Source organism: Anabrus simplex, chromosome 12, assembly GCF_040414725.1.
Source record: "Anabrus simplex isolate iqAnaSimp1 chromosome 12, ASM4041472v1, whole genome shotgun sequence".
Lineage (NCBI taxonomy): Eukaryota > Metazoa > Arthropoda > Insecta > Orthoptera > Tettigoniidae > Anabrus > Anabrus simplex.
Window position 1 is genome coordinate 37533392 of NC_090276.1, and position 25648 is coordinate 37559039.

Genomic DNA, 25648 nt, shown 5'->3' on the forward strand with positions numbered 1-25648 from the left:
TATTGTCGATCAAACTGTTATGCTCATTCGAGTTTGGAGGTTGAATATGATGTAACCAATAGGCTTATAAAATCTAGTCACACCATAATTTTTCTCGTTTTATTTCACGTTAGTCACGAACGTTTGGAATTGTTAATTTGTACTTTAATATTTTTAATGGCAAATGGAACGCAGGAAGTGCCCGTTTTTAAACGTGTTTCAACCATACGCCGCCAAGTTTAAGAAATTATTTCTCAAAACACGTCATCATATCGAATCAAATTTTAACACAACATACAATGCAATGTTTTATGCATTATTTATAAATTTAAGAATTTTATGTTTCCAAGAAAAAGAGCTGTCATCAATTTTGTAAGACTACTTTTTCTCAGCTCAGGTTGGTTGGGAACTCCATTCTTGGTCGCGTTGTGATCTTTATATATCTAATGGTTATACTGTATGACTGAAACTCGTAAATGAATTAAATTCCACTATATCAGTCTGTATTTATATCGGCTCGAATGATATACTCCCTCATTTTTATACAACGGTTGTCTGCGCGCAACTGTTTTGCCCAGCACTACCCTGGACGGTAAACAGATTAAATAAAATAACAAAGCAAAGTCACCTCAGTACAGGCCATGAAGGCCCTTGCAGGGGTGGAAGGTAAAGGCTTCCACTATCCGTAACCTCGGCACTTGGTGGGGTAGAATGGTTAGCTCTACGCCCGGCCGCCGGTGCCCCCAGCAGTTAACCTCGTACTCATTTCTGGTATAGGCAGAGTGAACCTCAGGACCATATGCACCTTCGGAAGTGGAAATATCGTTTCTTAAATTGTTCGACTTCCTGACGGGGAATCGAACCCACGTCCTTCCGGGTGAAACGAGCAAGCCTTTACCGCCTCGGCCAGGCAGCACCTCGACTAAATAAAATAAAGAAGAGAAATGTGAATCAGCCTCTGTGGTGTAGTGGTTAGTGTGATTAGCTGCCACCCCCGGAGGCCCGGGTTCGATTCCCGGCGCTGCCTCAAGATTTGAAAAGTGGTACGAGGACTGGAACGGGGTCCACTCAGCCTCGCGAGGTCAAATGACTAGAGGTGGGTTCGACTCCCACCTCAGCCATCCTCGAAGTGGTTCTCCTCCAGGCAAATGCCTGGGTGGTACCTAACGTAAGGCCACGGCCGGTTCCTTACCTCTTCATTGTCTATCCCTTCCAATCTTCCCATCCCCCCGCAAGGCCCCTGTTCAGCATAGCAGGTGAGGCCGCCTGAGCGAGGTACTTGTCATCCTCCCCAGTTGTATCCCCGTTGTTGTATCTCACGTTCCAGGACACTGCCCTTGAGGCGGTGGAGGTGGGATCCCTCGCTGAGTCCGGGGGAAAAACCAATCTTGAAGGGTAAACAGATTAGGAAGAAGAAGAATTAAAACATTTTTAAGCCCTTTATTTTCTTTAATTATTAACACAATTATTCGCGGAAATGCGCAAGAAATGTCGTTAGTCGCGGCAAACCGATCTGTATAGCACCACAGCTAGTAGTGGTGACTTTGCCTGCGCTGTGAGAAAGGGTAGCGGGGGTATATTTTTCTCCAAAGTCATGGACATTGAGATTTGATTCACCCGCTTGCTGCGCGCATTCGTGAGTTTGGCAGTCTCTTTAGTGTCTGTTAGTTAGTCAAATACCAAATTATTTTTAGGTGTGTGATAATGCCGTACTTCTATTTAATTGTAATAATGTGTAATATTGCTCCTTTGGTGAAAGTTTCATTGTATAGTATTGAATCCAAAACTCAAAAAAAAAAAGCTAGTATTACCGCACGTAAGTTGGTGAACTGTCAACCTTTACCACTCTATCGAAATCCGCTCAGAACATTTATTTATTTATTTATTTATTTATTTATTTATTTTGCTATTGGATTTACGTCGCTCTGACACAGATAGGTCTAAGGGCTAAGACTGGGAAGGAAGCGGCCGTGGCCTTAATTAAGGTACAGCCCCAACATTTGTCTGGTGTGAAAATGGGAAAGCACGGAAAACAATCTTTAGGACTGCCGACAGTGGGGTTCGAACTCTCTATCTCCCGAATACTGGATACTGGCCGCACTTAAGCGACTGCAGCTATCGAGCTAAAAAAAACTTACCATTTGGTAGTTTGTATTCATTTTTATGTATATCCTCCCTCCCCTCCCCCCACCCCACCCCACCCCCGCGCCAACTATGTTCCACAAACCAAGTAGTTTTTGTTTTCTGTACTTTTTTTGCCCCTCCACTTCTAATCCCCAGTCGCTGCTACTGACAGCAACCCCCCCCCCCCCAATGGAGGTGAGCTGCATATACCATTTGATGGCAGCTAATAGTGCTAACCATTACGCTACGAAGGCGGAAAACTATCCGGATAATCCTGGAGCTTTTGCGATTCGATTCCAAACTTTACTAAAAGCCTTGGCAGACAGAATGCAGGCTTCGCTTACGGGCAGGACATCGTGAAACCCAAGGCAGGCTGCTAAAAGGCCACTTGGTTTTTGTCAGCAGAAGAGGAAATATTAGCCTTATTTTGTTCTTATGAGAAAGATGAAAAAGCGAAATGAACAATTAGCTGAAGATCGCATATTATGTCAGGAATTACCGTCCGAGTTCACTTTTATATCTTCTTGTCGGCGTTTCTATAGTCAACGTGTCCTCGGTCAATCCTTCCGTACCGAGCTCGATAGCTGCAGTCGCTTAAGTGCGGCCAGTATCCAGTAATCGGGAAATAGTGGGTTCGAGCCCCACTGTCGGCAGCCCTGAAGATGGTTTTCCGTGGTTTCCCATTTTCACACCAGGCAAATGCCGGGGCTGTACCTTAATTAAGGCCAAGGCCACTTCCTTCCAATTCCTAGGCCTTTCCTCTCCCATCGTCGCCATAAGACATATCTGTGTCGGTGCGACGTAAAGCCAATAGCAATCCTTCCGTGTCAATTTCAACCAGAAAAACGCAAAACACTGCGTGGCCAACAGACTCGAAACTCAACTGATCGCTGCCCGTTACATCCTGGATCGCGGACCGGTGTGTGTTTCACAGAGATGATGCACTATTATGAAACACTGTTTGGCATCAGCGGTCGGATTTGTTGCAGAACGTGGTCAAAGTCCGCATTCTGTCTGCAAAGGCCTTAATAGATAATAATTAACCATATGCCATGCTGATTGGACTAAGCTATTTGAGATTCTGAAGATGATCGGGATCAGACACCGAGAACGAAGACTGGTTTACAATCTGTATAAATGGTTTTCCGTGGTTTCCCATTTTCACACCAGGCAAATGCTGGGGCTGTACCTTAATTAAGGCCACGGCCGCTTCCTTCCCACTCCTAGCCCTTTCCCGTCCCGTCGTCGCCATAAGACCTATCTGTGTCGGTGCGACGTAAATCAATTAGCAATTTAACAGAACAATCTGTATAAAAATCATTCTCCTCAACCTGATGGTTGGTGCGTAGCATGACTGTCCTCGTCCAACGATCTTCTATCCTGAGCCAACTGCTTGATTAGTTGATATGGACGTCGCCCTTCAGTGCCATCGAGGAACCCTGTTCTTGGTTGTCCTCTTCTAGTCTTTCCTTCCAGTTTCCCTTCAAGCAGTGTGGTGTGCCATGATGAATGCCGGAGTAAATGTCCTATCCAACTACATCATCTTTTCGCGATCATTGGTTTCTTCAGCTCTCTTGACAACTTCTTCGTTCGTTAGCCAGTAAGTCCAGGGAATTCGTAACATTCGACGCCAGCACCACATTTCAAATCCATCTATTCTTTTCTGAATAGCCTTTAATAGAGTCCAGGTTTCAGAGCCATAGGTCGCAAGGCTCCAAATGAAGCTCTTAATGAACTGCTTTCTTACTGGTAGGGATATTGCCTTGGAGGTCAACAGGCTTTTTATTGAAAGCTTCTTTAGCCTGGGCTATTCGAGAACGGACGTCCTTTTCACACCTCTCATCAGATGTAATGATGCTTCCCAAATAACTGAACCGATTTACTTGAGTCAATTTTTCTCCTTCCAACCAAACATTAACATCCTGTTTACCATCCAGAGTCTGCAGTGATAATAATCAAGGGCTTTGGAAAAGAAGCAGCAATCCACAAAGGAGTGAGGCAAGGTTGCAGTTTGTCCCCCCCCCCCTTTCCAATATTTATATAGAACAGGCAGTAAAGGAAATCAAGGACGAATGCGGGAAGGGAATCATGATCCAAGGAGAGGAAATCAAAACCCTGAGATTTGTTGATGATATTGTTATTTTATGTGAAACTGCAGACAATCTGGAAAAATCGCTGAATGGTATGGACGGAGTCTTGGGTAATGAATACAAGATGAAAATAAGTAAGTCCAAAGAAAGTAATGGAATGCAGTCGAACAAAGTCAGGTGATGCAGGAAATAGTAGATTAGAAAATGAAGTACATGAATATTGTTACTTGGGTAGTAAAATATCTAAATATGGCGGAAGTGAGGACACCAGCACAAGCAAGGAAGAGCTTTCTTCATAAAAGAAATGTGCTCACTTCGAACATCGATATAGAAATAAGAAAGATGTTTCTGAAGACGTTCGTCTCTAGCGTGGCATTGTATGGAGGTGAAACATGAACGATAACCAGCTCAGGAAGAAAAAGAATAGACACTTTTGAAATGTAGTGTTGCAAAATAATTCTGAAGGTGAGGTGGATAGGTCGAATCACGAATGAAGAGATACTGAATCGAACTGGTGAGGGGAGATCGATTTGGCTAAATTTGACGAGAAGAAGAGATAGAATGATAGGACACATCTTAAGACACCGAGGACTTGTGCAATTAGTTTTTGAGGGAAGTGTAGGCGGTAAGAACGGTGTGCAATTAGTTTTTGAGGGAAGTGTAGGCGGTAAGAACGGTAGGAGTAGACCAATGTATGCAGATGTAGGATGCAGTAGTAACGTAGAAATGAAAAGGTTAGTACAGCATAGGGTGGCATGGAGGAAGAGCTGCATCAAACCAGTCTATGGACTGATGACTAAACAAAAACAACAACAACTTAACTGTCTAATCACATGTGAGATACATTCTTAATCTATGACTTATGATGAACGTAAGTGAACAAAACTATATCCTTTTCTTCACAGCTGTTCAAATACAGCTGTTTAAAATAATTTTTGACTAACCCGCTTTTGCTCACTGACCATGACCCTGTATCTAAAATGTCTTTAATTAAAACGCTTTTTTTCTCTCTCAAGTAATTCACAGTGAAATAATAAACGGTCAACAGTTTGATCACTGGTGTTGCATGGACATATGTAAAACTTTAGATAAGGATGGAAATAACATTTAATTTTCCATGACCCGTTACAATGCGGTGAAATTTGGCGTTAAGTATGTTGCGAGAGTCTATTACACTAGGAGAAAATGACCTCGTAACTGAACCCTTCGTCGTTTGATCCCATTCACTCTACCATTTCGTAAGCTCTTAATCTCTCAAAACCTTTTAACCAAAAACACTTTTAGGAATTTTGGTGTAACACAGTCTAATTTCACTGTCGCGCGCTGCTTCCTTGGCCACATGATCCGCGAACTACGTTACCGTAGTTCCCAGCTAGGGCCTTAATCCAGGTCGTATGTATGTTCAGTCCGTCAGCGATTCCGCTGGTGGGATCCTCAACAGCTCTGCCATCAGCTGTCATAGATGACCTAGGCATCACTGTAAGAGGCGTACTAGGGAAATGAGGAGTGAGGTAATCGAAACAGACTTTCAACGTATTAGGTCGTGTTACGTACATGTAGTACGTGTTGAAGAGATGTTATGTACAGAACAAAAATGGCCAGCCGGACACCAGTGGGATCCGAACCCACAACCTCCCGATTTCGCGTCGGTTGTTCTGTACATAACATCTCTTCAACACGTACTACATGTACGTAACACGACCTAATACGTTGAAAGTCTGTTTCGATTACAATGCGGTCGTGAAAATTCAATATTCATCGAGGAGTGAGGTAGTTTCTCATTGCTTTCCTCACCAAGCCAGAGTTGCTAATACATATCAGTCTGCCAAGCCCACTGAAATGCATACACCAACCGACCCTATGAGCAACATTTTCCCACCATTCATAGCAGGGACTGGTTGCATAAGGATTGGCATTACTAGCATCGCTCATACCTCAGTCACTTTCATAATGTCAAAGCCAAGGATAAGACAGAGACAGATCTATGAAAGTAACAAAACTGCTCTAGCCTATACCAGAAGACATAGTGCACTGTAAACACTATGTCCTGCCATCAAAGGCATTAATCCAGGTCAACTCTATTTTATTTTCCACTTGTTACTTGCAAGAATCTTCGCTTTCACATCGATTTCGTGAGTAAGGTAGCTGTAGTTATGATATTTTAATGAATGTATTGTTATTTTATCAGTGAATATCATGGCTTTCCGCGAGATATTTTCCTTTAATACAAATGTTTCAACTGATTCAAGTGCTAGAATTGCTAACTGTTCTACTTGATTATTTTCCAGAAACATAGCTACTCCTGAAGCACAGCCTCCGTGGCTCAGGTTGCAGCGCGCCGGCATCTCACCGCTGGGTTTCGTGGTTCAAGTCCCCGTCATTTCATGTGAGATTTGTGCTGTACAAAGCAGAGGCGGGACAGGTTTTTCTCCGGGTACTCCGGTTACCCTGTCATCTTTCATTCCAGCAACACTCTCCTATATCATTTCATTTCATCTGTCAGTCCTTAATCATTGCCGCAGAAGAATGCGACAGGCTTCGGCAGCTGGCACAATATCTATCCTCGCCGCTAGATGAGGGCTTCATTCAATCCATTCCTGACCCGGTCAAATGACTGGAAGCAGGCTGTGGATTTTCATAGCTACTCCTGAACCAACTACGATGTCGCTCTTGCTTTCATCTATGCATGCACATCACGAGAGATTGGAAGAACAGAATGTAATGAAAATCGGTATGCAACATCGGAGAATAAGGCACTACAATCCAGGCTATAAATAATTTTATTCAGGCTGGGTGAAATGGTAGTTTAGGGGAAGGCCTAAAATGTAATTTCCAAATATCGTTATTAGTGATCCTATCGGTAAATACTACATTTAACAAAGTTGTATTCGCACAATTTCTCGATCATTTTTTTTTTTTTTGCTAGTTGCTTTACGTCGCACCGACACAGATAGGTCTTATGGCGACGATGGGATAGGAAAGGCCTAGGAGTTGGAAGGAAGCGGCCGTGGCCTTAATTAAGGTACAGCCCCAGCATTTGCCTGGTGTGAAAATGGGAAACCACGGAAAACCATCTTCAGGGCTGCCGATAGTGGGATTCGAACCTACTATCTCCCGGATGCAAGCTCACAGCCGCGCGCCTCTACGCGCACGGCCAACTCGCCCGGTTCTCGATCATTTATGTCTTATACAGTTTTACCGTACCAGCTATGATAACAGAGATAATTCATCATTTAGACTTTAGTCCAACGCCAAGCATCACTAACATTGAAACATTGTTCAGTCATGGATGTCAACAAGAGTGCTACTCAAATTGCTTTCACGCCAGTGGGACTGGTATCTAATTAGCTTCGATGTCAACAGAAGTGGTTCCCAAATTACCTTCCATGTCAACAACAACAGCGTTGCCAACAGTTTTCGTTCACGGTTATGTCTATAATGATTTAACGTTGTATCATACAGAGAAGAATATCTTGGCTTCTCTTCAATTAGTAGTTCTTACTTTCGTCTGCCTTCCATGATAATTAACAAACACAGAAACAATTAAACAATATAATAGGTAGGTAAGTAAAGAAAACCACGTACGTGACACGACTATTTTCTAAAATACCGGGAAAACGATTGTGCGCATGCGCGAAGCCAGCTAAAGCCAAGGTAGCCTTGCGCTGCTTAGGATAGCAGCCTGTGTGCCATTCCATATAATTTTATTGGAGCGATCTTTTTTTTTTCTTTTTTTTAATTTTGCCTTGGGTTGCGTAGCGTATGTTGGCTTACCTTAGCTTTCTATTAGTACGTTACGTTTACATGCAGGATTCAGATCGATCTGAGTACACTTCCCGTATCGAAAACGCCATGTAAACGGGGACTCAGTTCGGACTGAGTCTGAAGGTCGATACGGTAAAATCTAGGATCGTATCGTACTCGGTTCGAACTGAGTTCCAAGTAAACGTGGATCGTACTGAGATCGTATTGAAAACGACTGCGCACACACCTCCATGTTTGTTCTGACGAAATCATCATCATCAAAGTTCTGTCGAAATAACAAATGTAATACGCCAGTAAATATATTTGCCTGTATAAATGATCAACAACTGCAATCATATTTACAAGACGGCCAGCCCTTGCGATTAATAAAATCACGATAACCTTCTGTTGGGGGATAAAATTTGAATGTGCGTTCCATCTATTGCACCAATTATATTTGGAATATCGCACATACTTTCAAAACTGAAAGTTATCTACTGGGCTTCTACTGCATTAGGCTTTTTTTTTTTTAATTCTAAGATGTGATATAGATTTTATTACAATTCTGCACCGCTCGTATACGTCGATGTTGCCTGGCGGATTCAATACGATACTCAAATAGCCTACTACATGTAAATGGGGATCGTATTCAATACGGTAAGTGTACTCCAATCGATCTCAATCCTCATGTAAACGTACTATGTGTCTGGGGGCCTTTAGTGGACCAGCTGAGAGGGTGCGTCAAGTACAAAGAAAAATCACGGCGGTAGGCGACTATTGGGGTTGCAAACACCATTTTTTTTTCGAAACAGAAATTTCCTGGAGCATCCTGTGCCTCGCTGAAAAGTTCCATGGTTAAGATGACCTCAAACCTCAGGTCCTCGAGCTAGAGAAAATAACCAAACGTGGGTACAATTTCCAGCCCTGTCGGGAGTCTAACTAGGGACCCTATGAACCTAAGGCTACTACACGGATCATCCAGTCAAGGAGCTGTCCGTAATCTATCATGTTTAGCGATGTATTGTTTTAATCTCCCTGTCTTCTGCTCCGTTTTCAGTTCTGTTATAATCAGTTTAGTTTCCTGTTCTGATTTGATTTGTAATTGCACTCTGCGTTCTTTTCCGTTTCCCCTAATCTCTTTTGAATTTAGATTCTGTTCTCTCTTATTAACGTCTCTTTTCTCTCTTTCCAGGGTGCAGCTGGAGAAAGTCTTGAAACTCTGTCTGGAAGTGCTCTTGCAGCGGAGGAATCAGAGACGTCCCTTACGGAAGTAACCGGCGACGCTTCGGTAATTACAGACACGTCAGAACGGGAAATCTTGAGTCCTCCGGCTGAAACACCTCGCAGCCCTGAAACGGGCGAGAAGTTCAAACAGGCCTCCAACAAGACTTCAGTAGACGAGGACGAAAGTACAGCAGGGAAACCTCAAGAGGACGAAGCTGAAGACGAATTACCACCTCCACCTACGGTGGGTGCGAGTGATAGTTCTTCCCTCGATTTGGATTCATCCCTTTCTACTGCAGCAACGAAAATTCAGGCGGGAGTTCGTGGTTTCATTGCACGTAAGCAAGTTCAGGGGATGCGATCCAGTACGGCTTCCACAACAGCACCATCACTTCCCGACAGCCAACAGTCTGCGGGACCGTCTTTGGATGACGACGGCGTCCGGCCAGCTGAATCTCCTGAAACGGAAGTACAGAATCAACCAAACAACACCATAGACGATGCTGAGACAGATCCTTTGACTGCTACCTTGCAGACAGCGGACGCTACTCTAGAATCTGGAACCGTACAAGAAGAGAAAGGACTTTCTCTCGATAGCAAACTAGACGCGGCTTCAGCAGATGAAGAGCCTAAGCAGGAATTACGTTCTGCAATTTCAGAACCTACTCCTAAAGTTGGTAACGACGAGGAAGATCAGCAGGTATGGCGGACACTGCAGAGCGAAATGGAGGCAGCGGCAACAAAAATCCAGTCCAATTATAGAGGCTACCGAACGCGACAGCGGCTACAGCGTGAAGATGCCGTTCAGATGCCCACCACAAGTAGCAGTACCGTGAGTTCTCCACCTCCACCACAACCGGCAGTAGAGAACATGCCCAATTCAGGAGAGTTCCACGACATGATGGTTCTTCCGCCACCCACACCACCACAACAGTCTTCAAGCGATGAGAAAACTTCGTAAAAACACCGACCATACTGGTTCATGGCGAACGTGTCCCAGCCTAAGCTAAGCTAATGTAGCATTTAAGAAAAGGCACAATATGTTCCCCATATTATTGGGATTCTTACAGTGGAACGTTTAAGCAATAGACGGTTGATACTGAGTGAAGAAATGGAAAACATTACATTGTTCTTGCGTCTCACAAGTTTACGCTAAACTAGGAGGCAAATATTGATTAATAGTTACAAATGTTACAGTTACATTAATCGTTAATGATCTAAGAATGTATATTGAACAAAGGAATATGAATCCTTGTAGTTTTTACCATGCTGAGTTTTCTTTCAATTGCTGTTTATATATTGTTTTCACACGAATGTATGAAAATTCTACAGTAATTGTTAAAAAAGGTAATCTGCTGTATACCAAAGATTTTCATAAAACCAAAGCCGTAGAGTTACAGATAGTCATGTACACAAAGAGAGAACTGCACTGCCATGGAGATCAGTAGTTCATTTAACAAACACTCTTGATATCGAAAGTGTGAGAGAAATAGTTACGGATTCACAGTAATAGAATCTTGAGTATTTTACCTTTATTCTTGTGGATAAGAAGGTTGCCGTTGAAGAACGCTTTGCAATGGGGAGGAAAATGAGTAACATCATTTGTAATGCTGCATAGAAAGATTGTTGACACAATTGACAAATCTGCTTGTCATAGTTGCTCCAGGGAAAATCACTATGTGATGATGCTGCTGGAGAAATACTGACCTGAAGAGTGGGAGTTCTTTCATACAATTCGCAAATTATTGAACCTAAACTTTAGCCTATAAAGTTTTAAGCTGAAATATTTCCCATAGTGGTTTTGCTAGGCGCAAAGATGATGTACAGATCGTGATGTTCCATCAGAACATGTTGGATGAAGAAGGTCCACATAGACATTAAAGGAAATAGGTCTTCATAGATCTCAAAAATCAGAGTGATAAAATTATTTTACTAGTGATCAAAAGCATTGATTCTTTGCTTGTGTCACTTTTTTTTAATAACACTGTTAAGCAACCATTTGTGAGGTTTTGACTTTTCATAGTTCCTTTTTGCATTTTTACTCTCCTTTTCAACACTGTATATTATTTTGATCTGTATAATACAATTTGTGCTATTTTTATGTACAAAGTAACCAATGTATTGGGAAAATATAGACAATCTGTGTCCGTCAATGAATTTCAACAAATAGATATTCTTGAATTTTTTAAATATAGTTGTTCCTCCTTAATAAGATGTAAAACTTCCTCTCATATAATTAGTTACAAATACAAGGAATGTCTTTATATTTGTGTCCTTCCATCGCACCCTTGCTACACTTCTGTTGCATGCAGAAGGTGATAAAATTTAGTACATCATTTATTAATATATGAGCCAAAGACCACGGTTATTATTAAGTTGTAGATGAATGAAAATTAGCCAACCCCAAAACCACATGTATTGAAAAAAAATAGGGTAGATTCAGCTGTAAAATATTATTTGCAATCTGCCAAATACCATTTCTTGGAGAAACAGATAATTCTTTACCAGAAAATATTACAGAATTTAACTAAGTACTATAGATTCAAAACTATTATTATTTGGTGAAGAAAGTTGAATTTTAAGAATACGAGAAACTGTAGAAATGAGGTTAAGATCACTTGTTGGATTAAGGAGTCATAATCTCCTACTAATGTAAATGGTACAGCCATGTTAGAAGACTGTCGGCTGATGTTCTATACTGGTATGTATCATTTTACCAACCTACTAGAAGACAAGTTACAGGGCACACACAGCAACGTTCCTAAAATCGAGAACAACTAACGATTGATCCCATTCAGGGAAGAAGAAACAGATAATACATATCTGTAGGTCCTACCTTTTATTATGTCAGAGTTGCCAACATGATCTACCTCAAACTTTAGATTTGTGTTTTTTAGCAATAATTCCTTGACCTGTACCAAATTTAGACCACATTCAAAAATCACGCAGTGATTTTAAAAAGCAGACAATTTCAGGTAAGATATTCTGCAAATTTCAATTTTCAGAATGTGGTATAATCCTCCACAGAATTTTAAGATAAAAGAAACAGGATCACTCATTGCAGAAATGAGTTTTCCCCATTTTTTCCATTTTAATCTGAGATTTTATAATTCCATTACCTATGTATTAAGGGAATTCTGAAGTGTAGCAGGGTCAAACCTTTTTTTTCTTTTTTTTCAATTTCCCAATTGTTCCAGACAATTATTTTTCTCTGTAGAAAGTATTTGTCAGTTAACTTCGTAATAACATTTTGAATGCACCAAGTTAAACATGGTTTCTTAAGATATGACTCAATTGAGAAAAGAACAAAGAGCAAATATTTTCATGCCACCTTCCTAGGCAGGGAAGGCAATGGAGATGAATTATTAAGCTCATTATTATAATGCCATGCACCATTTTCATGCGCAGCTTATTCATCATCTATCCTGTACATTCAATGTAAATGTTACAGTTCCTATAACTTGCAAGCAATCCTGTATGCATTGAAGAGCATCCAAAATATTTATGTATTTAAATGTTTTAAATTCCAGCTTTAACTTTGTAGACAAACTATGTGGTAAAAGATAATGGTGAAACAACCAATTTTTCTCTGTAATTAAATCGTGTCCTTATAGTGCTTCTCCTCATAGTTCATAAGGAAAGGAAATGACACACCAAGATACCAAGGGAAGTACATTTTGTACATAATAATTTATCAGATTTATTATTAGGAAAGGAAGGTTATTTCAGAAGAAGCTATCAATGTTTAATGTTAAGTACAGTATTGCATTGGTTTCAAATGTAATACAGGCTTCAATTTTTCTTTGTTGAAATACTCTTTAAATGTTCATAAATAATAATTCATTTAAGTATGATAGCCATTTTGAAATTCTTCTGATAAAAATGGTGGTACTAATTCAAAAGTTCAATAGTGTTATAGGTCAGATAGATAATGGTGCTAATGTGATATGAATTTTTTGTCTTGTGTGAAAAAACATTTTTAAGAGAGGCACATATTGCAATCAGTGCAGTAATAATGTGTGTGATGAAGAAAAAAAAAAAAAAAAAGAAGAATGAAGAGGAGATGATAAACAATCTGGCCAGATATAACTTATAGATGTAATTGAGTTACTAGAGTTCACGATTGATATCTTCTTAACTTACTCTGGTAATATGGCCTTAATATTTAGATATTTAGTGTACATCTGTTATTTTATTTTAATACATTTTTGTACATTTTATAGAACATCTCTTTTAAGAAAGGGGAAAATAATGTAGGCATTAGTTGACATTTCTCACATCTCAACAGAAAAGATCACCACAAGGATTGTTGACTGAAAGAACAGTACATCATCTAGAATCAGTTTAGCTTTTTCAAAAAATGATAACTGCAATATTATAGTAAAAGAAAATATTTCTCCGTATATATACACATTTTATATAAGGCATTCTTTTTTTTCTATAATTTCATAACGTCACCTTTACAATGTACTTATTACAATACTGATGCAATTTACATGAAAAAAAATGTTGTTTTGATCAGTTTTAAATGTTTCTTAAAAAGAAAATTTTATATCCTTTACTCATGGCTGAAGGACAACATCCAGTTTAAATAATAATATTGTTTATGTTTCATATTATCTTCAGAAACATTCAGGGGAGTGAACTGATGTATTTTATAATTTTCTGTGTGAAAGCCTTTGAGAAGAAGTTTATAAATGTGATATACAAATCTGAGTGTAGTGTATATTGTATGTGTCCTAGCCAGAGAGCACCGTTTTCTCTGTTGCATGCTTTAGGTTGATTGTATAATACATTGTATATGAGACTGTCATGTTCATTACAAATAAAGACTTACTGATATTTATTGATGTTTGGCCCTAAATTGAAAGTTGCTATACTGTAGTTGCATGTTACACTCAAAATGGTGCCTCATTAAAAAGTTTCAACATTTGGGGCCTGTGTTACGACTGTCAGATAAACATCCAGATACTTAGGCTGCAGATTTGCAATCTGGAAGATATTTACTTGTGACTTAAATATGGTATTGTTATGTGGAAGATGAATTAACATTTTTATTGCACTGGCGATAGTAGTGAAGTTTAGCGTGGTAGTATACCTGTTCCCAAATGTTTTAGTAATACAATTTGAAAAGAAATAGGGCTAAACAAACGAAGTGTCATAATGTGGAAGTTAGAGCCAAGAAAAGAATTAGGCCTGAGTTCTACACATATGAAAACACTTCAATTTTAATTAAATATGTAACGAAACAGAAATTGTTGCAAGAAATAAAAAGACTGAAAATTTTACATGGATGCAAAAGGTAAGATTCAGGTTATCTTATCAAATAATCCCTACCACATGATATAATTTTGTTTTTTTTTTCTCTAATACTAATTACGAGGGTACGCGTTACAGCGAAAGTAAAGTTTATGTTCCTAATCAATGCTACCAATTTTGTTAAGTAAAATAAAATGGAAAACTTGGATACCATTATCAGACGGAGTGCATGCGGCAGAGGATCGGCAATTGTATTATTAAATTTGCAAAAATAAAGTAAATTAATAAGTAGTTACTATTCTAACATTGTCTCGGAAAAAATAACTGGCAAGCATTTAACTTCTCTCACTTTAAAGTAAATACTTACTGTTAAGTTGTTATGAAGTCAAAGAAATATAGGTAAAAATTTAGCCTTGGAGACTAGATTTTTCTAACGTTATAGGTTAGTGGAAATTAATGAAATGTTACTTGGAATGCGTATCAGAGGAGATATGTGTTCATAGCGACGTCCAGGAACCCACGATCCCGCCCCAAGAACTAATTTACTTTTATAACCTAATGAAGAGTACTACACGCCATTTTCATTGTTGAAGTAGCTACTTGCATTCCTATTGACGAACGTGATCTCATTCCCGTCAATTATGATAATCATAACCCGTTACCAACCCCAGCACAAGAAAAGTGCCCCTTTGCTTGTCCCTATATCACTGGTCCTGTCCACGTCCTATCCTAACCGTCCGCACAGCAAGAAACGGTCCAGACCAATAGTGTAACAATAATCGCCACCACCTATCGAAGCACTTCTCACTCATTAGTTTCTAAGTAGAGAGGTTGGCAGCACTGAGCAACGCTTGGCAACAATCTAGGAGGAATCACCATGAACAACGCCATATGCCCTCACTTCATATGAGCGCCGCGGACAGGTTTGGTATAGAACAAAGGTTTTTGGCACGCACTCTAGTGGTTAGGAATTGTATATTACCACCTCTAGTACCCTGCCGACTAACATCTGGAAAGTAAAAAAAATATTCACCTAATGGGACTCGAACCAATAAATAAAGGTGTGGCAGCATCAACAGAAAAGACCATGGAAGTTACAATTGCCTTTACACCGCACCGACACAGATAGGTCTTATGGCGACCTTGGTATAGGAAAAGGCTAAGGAGCGAACGTGGCCTTAATTAAGGTTCAGCCACAGTATTTACCTGGCATGAAAATGTGAAACCACGCAAAACCCTCTTCAGGGCTGCCGACACTGGGGTTCGAACCCACTATCTTACAAAAGCAAGCTCACAGCTACGCGCCTCTAACCGCACGGCCAACTCGCTCGGTCTATATCTTCATATTGTGATCTTATAAAACTCTATTCGTCGACTACTGCTATGTTAATTCCACGCCATCTCTCCGCTGACAGCTCGGAACAGTGGCGGAGCGTGGATAAAATATCTGGGAGTTTATTGTTTTGAAAAATAACGGTGTTCAGATGTAATGTTACTCGATGTAAAATAGTGTCATCGCTTGATTAGCAACGCGACTTTCCTATGAAGCCATACGGCCGCAGCTCGAAGAAGTTACTAAAACAATGAGGAATGAATTAAAACCTGTTTTCCAGTCAGTGACTGGGTCAAGGGTGGAATTTTTTTTTTTTTTTTTGCTAGTTGTTTTACGTCGCACCGACACAGATAGGTCTTACGGCGACGATGGGACAGGAAAGGGCTAGGAGTGGGAAGGAATAGGCCGTGGCCTTAATTAAGGTACAGCCCCAGCATTTGCCTGGTGTGAAAATGGGAAACCACGGAAAATCATTTTCAGGGCTGCCGACAGTGGGGTTCGAACCTACTATCTCCCGAATACTGGATACTGGCCGCACTTAAGCGACTGCAGCTATCGAGCTCGGTCAAGGGTGGAATGAAGCCCCCATGTTACGGGGAGGATAGAATTGTGCCGGCTGCCGAAGCCTGTCGCACTCCTCTGGGGCAATGATTAATGACTGACAAATGAAATGATAGTGGAGAGTGTTGCTGGAATGAAAGATGACAGGGAAAACCGGAGTACCCGGAGACAAACCTGTCCCGCCTCCGCTTTGTCCAGCATAAATCTCCCTTGTAGTGACCGGGATTTGAACCACGGAACCCAGCGGTGAGAGGCCGCCTGAGCCACGGAGGCCAGTAGAGAGAATATAAGGTGTAATTCGCTTTAAGCTAGGATGACGAGATGTAAATAGATTTTAAACAGTTCTGTCCTTTTTTAAAAAAAATGACAATGCCAGAAAGAAGGGGGCACAAAAATCCTAGATTGATAGTCTAATTTCAGACATTTAGACCATTCTAATTTTTACATACATAAATAAAAATTATCGATTTCCAAATTTAAAGTAAATTTTGACAAAATTTAAACAATGGAACTAATTCACACGTTTTGCTGGTACTTTTCTGAAAATCCAGTTGCCTTTAGGACTTTAAGCCGGCCCCGCGATGTAGGGGTAGCGTGCCTGCCTGTTACCCGCAGGTCTTGGATTCGATTCCCGGCCAGATCAGGTCAGGGATTTTTACCTGGATCTGAGGGCTGATTCGAGGTCTACTCAGCCTACTTGATTACAATTGAGGAGCTATCTGACTGTGAGATAGCGGCCCCGGTCTAGAAAGCCAAGAATAACGGACGAGAGGATTCGTCGTGCTGACCACACGACACCTCATAATCTGCAGGCCTTTCAGCTGAGCAGCGGTCGCTTGGTAGGCCAAGGCCATTCGGGGCCGTTGCGCCATGAAGTTTGTTTTGTTTTTTGTTTTTCTTCAGGAGTTTTGATGTGTTTAATTATACTTATAAATATATACAAATTCCTTTAGATTATATGAATCCATTAAGAGGATTTTCACAGAGACTACTTTGAAACAGGGCCCTGGTATAAGAAAAAAATGTTAACTCTGAACTACAATCAACTGACTTACGGGAATTGAAATACTTTGTCCATTTCTGACTACAAGGTAACTTGCTAAATTCAGGGTCAATACCACTCTCGTTCAGCAATTTTGGAGAACTGATCAGAAGATTTCACATCATTAATTTGGAAGGATTTAGACTTAGTTTCCAAATACAGAATACATTTTTTCAATATCGCAATAATCAATATCACTTTTCAGAGCCATCCATTTAAAACAGGCTTCCTTCAAATCCCGGTGCCGGGCTGAGTGGCTCAGACGATTGAGCGCTAGGCTTCTGACCCCAGCTTGGCAGGTTCGATCCTGCCTCAGTCTGGTGGTATTTGAAGGTGCTCAAATACGTCAGCCTCGTGTCGGTAGATTTACTGGCACGTAAAAGAACTTCTGCGGGAATAAATTCCGGCTTTTACGAAAACCGTAGAAGTAGTTAGTGGAACGTAAAGCAAATAACATTAACAAATCTCGGCAATGTCCTGTCGCTTGTATCACATTAACACAGCAGTGTTCTGTCCGGCTCCAAGGCTAAATAGTTAGCAATACAAGGCATGTGCTGTATATCGATAATCATATATCGATACGATATCGATGATGCCGTTGCGTAATGAAGAATACTTTTAAAAACGAAGTAGCAAAACAATTGCCCCCAAAATAAGCAGATTCGCTGAACAGGGAGTACATTTAGATTTTTTTAAATAATCCACCCGGACCCGGGACAATGGTCTAAAAAGGAGGACATGTACGATCAGCGAAGGATAACTGCTTCAAGAACGTCTGTCTAATTAAAAAGTTTACATTAAATACATAAACTTTAGGATATTGATGCTATACTAATCATAGTTACCAAAATATTCTGGTCCATTGCTGTTAATTACCTGTACATCAAAACGGCAAAATTGTGTAATTAAAATCTCTTCAAAACCTACAATATGGGCAAATTTTTACAGCGCGCTTTGATATAGTGCTTCGGCTGATTTCGGGGATGCTCGATGTAGCTCGTGTCTATCTCCGGTCAACTCACCAGAGAGACATGGGCGATGTTGATGAAGTCTCTTGTTTAAAGGGGCGTAACAGCTAGGTCATCGGCCCCTAATGGCGTGAGGTGCAACGAAATGACACGATAATTAAGACTTCAAAATGTATCCATCGACTAAAATTTAAAACGAATGATGATGAAAAGATGACCATGAATCCAAAACAACCAGTGGATCCAATTGGCAATGTCTAATTTTCTGAGATGATGCTTGTTGTACAAAGGGGTTCAAAGTCACCGGCCCCTCATAATAGTACTACTCACAGATAATACAGACCCCTCATAAGCAACGCAGACCCACATACTGGTAGGCCTACTAATCATAGGCAATGTAAACCCACGGTGTATCACGCATTATGGTACCACCTATAGGCAACGTAGACCCATGGTGTTGCACACATAGTGGGACTACTCACAGGCAACGTAGACCCATGGTGTTCCTCACATAATGGTACTACTCACAGGCAACGTAGACCCATGGTGTTGCACACATAGTGGGACTACTCACAGGTAATGTAGACCCATGGTGTTCCTCACATAATGGTACTACTCACAGCTAATGCAGACCCATGGTGTTACTCACATAGTGGTACTAATCATAGGCAATGTAAACCCACGGTGTATCACGCATTATGGTACCACCTACAGGCAACCTAGACCCACGGTGTTCCTCACATAATGGTACTACTCTCAGGCAACGCAGACCCATGGTGTTCGTCACATAATGGTACTACTCACAGGTAATGCAGACCCACTCTGAATACAGGGGAACCAACACACGGCATGCATGTAGTCGAGCGCGCCCGCTCCCCCGCCGCGGTGGGATGCACACAATGGTACTAATCACAGGCAACGTCCAGACCCATGATGATCCTCACACAGTGGTACCAACTGCAAGTAACGCCGACCCATGGTGTTCCTCATGTAATCTCATGGCTCGAATTCCATCATCCCTTGGTCGCCCCTTTTAGTCGCCTCTTACGACAGGCAGGAAACCATAGATGGTGCCTGGGCTATGTTTTCCCTGCTCCTCATAGCCCCTCGTCTAGCGCCATCAGTCCAGAAATTGAACCTCTTGGCTGGACAGCAACTGAGAGTTGATGTCAAAATTATCGTACGAGCGCGAGAATACAGAGATAATTAAAGGAATAGGCTCTTGATGAACCATTTTACTAAGAAGAAACGATTAGCATTTGAACCATGTCGGCCCTCAGGTTCAAGGTCCACATCGTGTGCCTGCGGCTCTCGTTCTCGCTATAAACCGAAGGTAATGGATCTGTGTGACTTGAACAGACGTGCAGGATGCCTCGCAGACATATGCGAGAACCGTACCGTCAAATGAGTGAGTTTGTAAGAGGGCACATTATTGGCATCAGAGAACGTAATGCATCCATTCGGGAAATTGCTGCTCGTGTCGGACGAAATGTGTAGGCAGTGCAACGGGTGTGTACAGAATGGTTCACAGAAGGCTGCAGAACACGACGAGATGGGTCTGGTCGCACCACCCAGACCACCCCCCTGAGAAGATAGACGCCTCATCCGACCGGCATTGCAGGACAGATCTGCGTCCTCCTTGGCTCTAGCGCAACAGTGGAACAGTGTAACAGTGTAACACATCGAACAGCAATGGTGTATGGAACGAACTCAATGGGGACAGGAATGGCAGCAGATAGTGTTTCGGACGAACCCAGATTCTGTTTGTTTGAAAATGATAGCCGCATTTTGGTTCGCCGCAGACAGGGACAGAGGCATCACATTTACGTGAATGACATCCTGCGACCCGTAGCCACACCCTTTCTGCACGACACCCCAGACGTCATATTTCATTCTTGTTGTCACAGAAGAGCAGAATGTTGCCCTGGCCCGCCCGATCACCGACTTGTCGCCAATCGAAAATGTGTGGGTTATGGTGAAACGACGGGCGCGGCGCTGTGACCCAATGTCAACCACTAAAGATGAACTGTGGAACCAGGTAAATGCAGCCTAGATGGCGATACCCCAGGACGGCATTCGTACCGATGTAATCACGTATGGAATAAGTTATCAGTGCACATGGAGGGCCCAGTGCCTACTAGCCAACAGGACTCATGTTGAACCTAGGTGACTGAAATGCTAATCGTTTCTGCAGAACATACTAATGAACATGTTCTGTGGATATGATCTTCCTATCTCTAGACTTTCATGATGTTCTGTCTTTTATGAACATGAGTATAGTCACAAGAGAACTGACGCGGGATTGACTCTTGTTAATGAACATCACAGGAGATGCTGGAAAATGGCCTCTCCTGAAGAAATGAAAAACTGAGGATCCAAAAGTCCTGACTCCACTTCACTCAGAAACCACCGGAACTCAACACACGAAGGTTTGTCTGAACGATTTAATGTATGCACATCAGTAAGTTTATAAGGATACAGATGCAGGTCCTTTCTGATAATGTTCCGACACGATGATCTTTTAATTCCCACTTGCACAGATAAAGGGCGTTGAGATTTCGTCGGACTTCGTTTCAAGCTTTCCTTCACCCAAGCAAAATTTTCTGGTGCTCGAACGCTTTTCGGATAGTTACGGTTTTTATTCACTACAGAGCCCGTTCCACGCTATTTTGCCACTAAGTTTTGCATTGCAGATTTTGCTGGAGGTTTTGACAAAACACTTCCAGTCTTAACCTCTTGCGCAAAAAGTTCCGCACACGTTTTCCATGAATCGCCTTCGCATCAGGGTGCGAAATCAGAAAGAAATGTTGGAGGGGAGAAGGATCAAAGGGCTTAACTGGTAGTGTTTATTTCAGGTAGTAACCGGCGAGGTAGAGGGGATATAATTCCCCAGTAACTAAATCACCCCGTCCCTCAGAAAAGTGAACATTTTAAATAGTTCTGTAAATTCCGTTGTTAAAACAAGAATGATATACAGTACATTGGAATGTTATTTCGTTTGTACACTTCTTAAGTGAATATTGCCTGGCTACCTATCGGAAACACACCCTCTCTAGGAAGTACAGGAGTGGTGTAAGCTCGAGCTACATAGAACGATGACAATGGAGGAGGTTTTCATGTAAGTTACAATCTTGGAGAAGTCTTCCTCGTGAAGAGTCTTATATTTTCTTCTGAAGACGCAAAGCAAAGTTATCTGCGAAACGTACAGAATTTCACCTGATTTTCTGGATTCGGCATAAGCCCAAAAAGCCTATATCATGTCTATAATGACGGGCCGTGAAAGCATCAATGGTAACATTACATATATTTTTGTCCCGGTTTCAGATGTACTTGCCAGAGTGAAACATGAACAACAGGCAGCAGGTGCGGAGTTGCTACCGATACGTTGCTTTATTGCTCAAGGTCTGGCAGTCATTCTATTATTTCTGTATTATGTGTATTATTACTGATGATTTTATAAAAACATGCGCAGTAAAACCATTAATATTTCAGTAATATATGGGTTCTAAATTTGTCTTTCTTTATTAATCTCTTTACCCTCCAGAGTTGCTTTTTCTCTCGGATTCAGCGAGGAATCCCAACTCTACCGCCTCAAGGGCAGTGTCCTGGGTCGGGAATAAAAGTGGGGAGGAGGACCATTATCTCGCCCAGGCGGCCTTACCTGCTATGTTGAACAGGGGCCTTGTGGGCAAAGGGGAAGATTGGAAGGGACGGACAAGAAAGAGGGAAGGAAACGGCCGTAGACTTACGTTAGGTACCATCCCGGCATTTACCATGAGGAGAAGTGGGAAACCATGGAAAACCACTTCGAAGATGTCCGAGGAGGGAATCCAACCCACCTCTACTCAGTTTACCTCCCGCGGCTGAGTGGACCCCGTTCCAGCTCTCGTACCACATTTCAAATTTCTTGGCAGAGCCGGGAATCGAACCCGAGCTTCCGGGCGTGGCAGCTGATCACACTAACCACTACACCACATAGCCGGAATAATAATAATAATAATAATAATAATAATAATAATAATAATAATCTCATCGTCGCCATAAGACGTGTGTCGGTGCGACGTAAAAAAAAACATCTTAAGGCCTCAGCCATCTAAACTACATCTGTGTCAATTTCGACATTCGGGTATAGCCTACTCTACCAGTATTCCACCGAAGCTCAACTTGTAGGATTCCAGCAAGATATAGCAGATATCTTGGATTCAGGAGGTCAAATGGACTGTATCGCGATTGACCTATCCAAGGCGTTTAACAGGGTAGATAATGGGAGACTACTGGTAAAAATGAGTAACTGGACTTGACAAAAGTGTGACTGAATGGGTGGCTATATTTTCTAGAAATAGAACTCAGAGAATTAGGCGAAGTTTTATCTGACCCTGTAATGATTAAAAGGGGAATTCTTCAAGGCAGTATTATTGGACCTCTATATTTTCAAGGATATCAATGACATGAGTAAAGAAGAGGAATCAGATATAAGGCTTTTTGCGGATGCTGTAATTCTGTACAGAGTAAAAAATAAAGTTACAAGATTGTGAGTAACTGCAAAATGACCTCGATAATGTTGTGAGATGGACAGCAGGCAATGGTATGATGATACACGGGGTTAAAAGTCAGGATGGGAGTTTCACAAATAAGAAAAGTCCTCTCTCAGTTTTAATTACTGCGTTCACAGGGTGAACGTTCCCTTTGGGGATCAATTTAAGTACCTAGGTGTTAATATAAGGAAAGATCTTTCTTTCTTTCTTTCTTTCTTTCTTTCTTTCTTTATTTATTTATTTATTTATTTATTTATTTATTAATCCGCTTACCCTCCAAGGTTGGTTTTTCCCCTCGGACTCAGCGAGCGATCCCACCTCTATCGCCTCAAGGGCAGTGTCCTGCAACTTCAGACTCTGGGTCGGGGATACAACTGGGGAGGATGACCAGTGCCTCGCCCAGGCGGCCTCACCTGCTAAGCTGAACAGGGGCCTTGGTGGTGGATGGGAAGATTGGAAGGGATAGACAAGGAAGAGTAAAGGACGCGGGCGTGGCCTTCGGCATTTGCCTGGAGGAGAAGTGGGAAACCACGGAAAATCACTTCCAGGATGGTTGAGGTGGGAATCGAACCCACCTCTACTCAGTTGACCTCCCGAGGCTGAGTGGACCCCGCTCCAGACCTTGTATCACTTTTCAAATTTCGTGGCAGAGCCGGGAATCGAACCCGGGCCTCCGGGGGTGGCAGCTAATCACAATAACCACTACACCACAGAGGCGGACAGGAAATTTCTTCATTGAGGTAATCACATAAATGGGATTGTAAATAAAAGGTACAGACCTCTGCACATGGTTATGAAGGTATTTAGGGGTTGTAGTGAGGATGTACAGGAGAAGGCATATTACATCTCTGGTAAGACCCCAATTAGAGTATGGTTCCAGTGTATGGGACCCTCACTAGGATTACTTGGTTCAAGAACTGGAAAAAGTCCAAAGAAAAGCAGCTCGATTTGTTCTGGGTGATTTCCGACAAAAGAGTAAAGTTACAAAAATGTTGCAAAGTTTGGGAATCGAACCCACCTCTACTCATTTGACCTCCCGAGGCTGAGTGGACCCCGTTCCAGCCCTCGTACCACTTTTCAAATTTCGTGGTAGAGTCGGGAATCGAACCGCGGACGGCATTATTTATCACTGTTCTAAATACATTCTGTTCTTGAGTTTTCGCAGCCGTACCGTAGTCGAAAATTTTCTTCGATTGAATAAATCTGCGACAATATGTTTATTGTAGGTACTATTAAGACGTCCCCCATATTTTAAAACCATGGATTCAAGGTATAGTGGTAGTGGTCTTGGATGGTGACTGGAAACTGTCTCAAAAGTGAAAAACAGGAGGATGCAGATAGTAAATGGAATGGAACTGTAACCAAAATGTTCAAATAAATACATTGCTCAGTTTTTATAAGAAAACCATGAACAAGCGAGAGACATCTAGGCATGATAAGGGTCATTTTAGATACTGTAATATTGCGAGTAATGCATACATTTGGCCAGTGTGTAACAGTGAGCACAACTTCCCTTTAAAAATCCTACTGTACTCGTTCTCCTACGGCGACGAAAACTTGAGCGGAATCTGAGAAACGACGAATGATTTTATCCATTGAAGACAACGCTCTCGCCATCTAGAAGTGAAAAGGAGAAGCTATCTCTACGCCATGGTCCCACGATTTCTCAATATTGCCGTTGCCTTGCCGCCATATTTGTGCCAAGGGTAATACGGTATAGACACTAAATTACCGTCGAGTGGGGATACTTGGGACAATTTTGGGTATACTTATGTTTGTTAAAATTACCTACCCTGCATATAATACTAATAGTTTTTTTGTTATTCTCAGCTGAAGTGAATGTTTCAGGCACACTGTCTAACCGTATTCAAGCTCTATAAGTTGAGATATGTACATAATAGTTGTGATTTAGTTTCATTATTATTTCTGTTTGCTTTAGTAACCTTCTAAAACTTCGTATACCAAGGAGTGCTAAAGTATCACTAAAATCAGTTTTTTAGTGTCCCACATAACCTAGAATTTATTCAATATAACAACAATGTATTGAGCTGATATCTGATAGTATATAGTATGAAAGTTATATTTCACAAACAAATGTATGACGTGGGGTAACTTGGGACACCTTGAATTATTTCCCAGATATTTACCACCGTGCCTTGAAAGAACAAATAACAGAGTGGGAACAGGAAATACCATGATTTTACCCATGAGACTTTGGAAAAAGCCATAAAATGTGTAAAATTTGGAGGTATGTCATTCAGGGAGGCATCAGAGTTGTTTAATATACTGAAATCTACTCTACAGAGGAAGGTGGCAAACAAAAATTGTATGAGTTATGGTCTCCCTCGTGTAGTGTCATCAGAAGATGATAAATCACTGACTGATTGACTTATTGTAGCTAGTAAGTGGGGTTTCCCTTTCACAGTTTTTGACATTCGCTGCCTGGTGGAAGCCTTTCTGGACCAAACTGGTGTTAAGGAACCACGCTTTAAGAATTTCAAATTTAGGTTCGGAACCATGACTAAAACTAATAAAATGACACTTTAATATTTCATTTGGGAAACTTTATGTTTAAAATAGGAATGTGATAATCGCAAACAATGAATAAATGTATTTGTTTTAGTATAAGAAACCACAAAATAGCAGTGTAACCAAAACATGAAAATTGTACCAATTTGAAAATAAAATCTATTACGGTGAACTAAAAATAAATTATGTTGATGACTATATAACTAAAATCAAGGAGAAACCCCTTCATGGGTGTCCCAAGTTTGATTCATAATGGTTAA

At 41.3% G+C, this 25648-nt stretch overlaps 2 protein-coding genes across 2 annotated transcripts in view; one reads left to right on the forward strand and one right to left on the reverse strand.

Annotated features, from left to right (window-relative positions):
- The window catches only part of LOC136884094 (platelet binding protein GspB), a 170886-nt gene extending 160146 nt beyond the window's left edge, over nt 1-10740 (forward strand). Inside the window, exon 3 of the mRNA XM_067156126.2 lies at nt 9130-10740. Coding sequence (XP_067012227.2) covers nt 9130-10122 — 993 coding nt within the window. The 3' untranslated portion in view covers nt 10123-10740. The remainder of the gene's footprint in view (nt 1-9129) is intronic.
- Dph5 (diphthine methyl ester synthase) overlaps nt 1-25648 on the reverse strand; it is a 306310-nt gene that overhangs the window by 145698 nt on the left and 134964 nt on the right. The window lies entirely within an intron of this gene.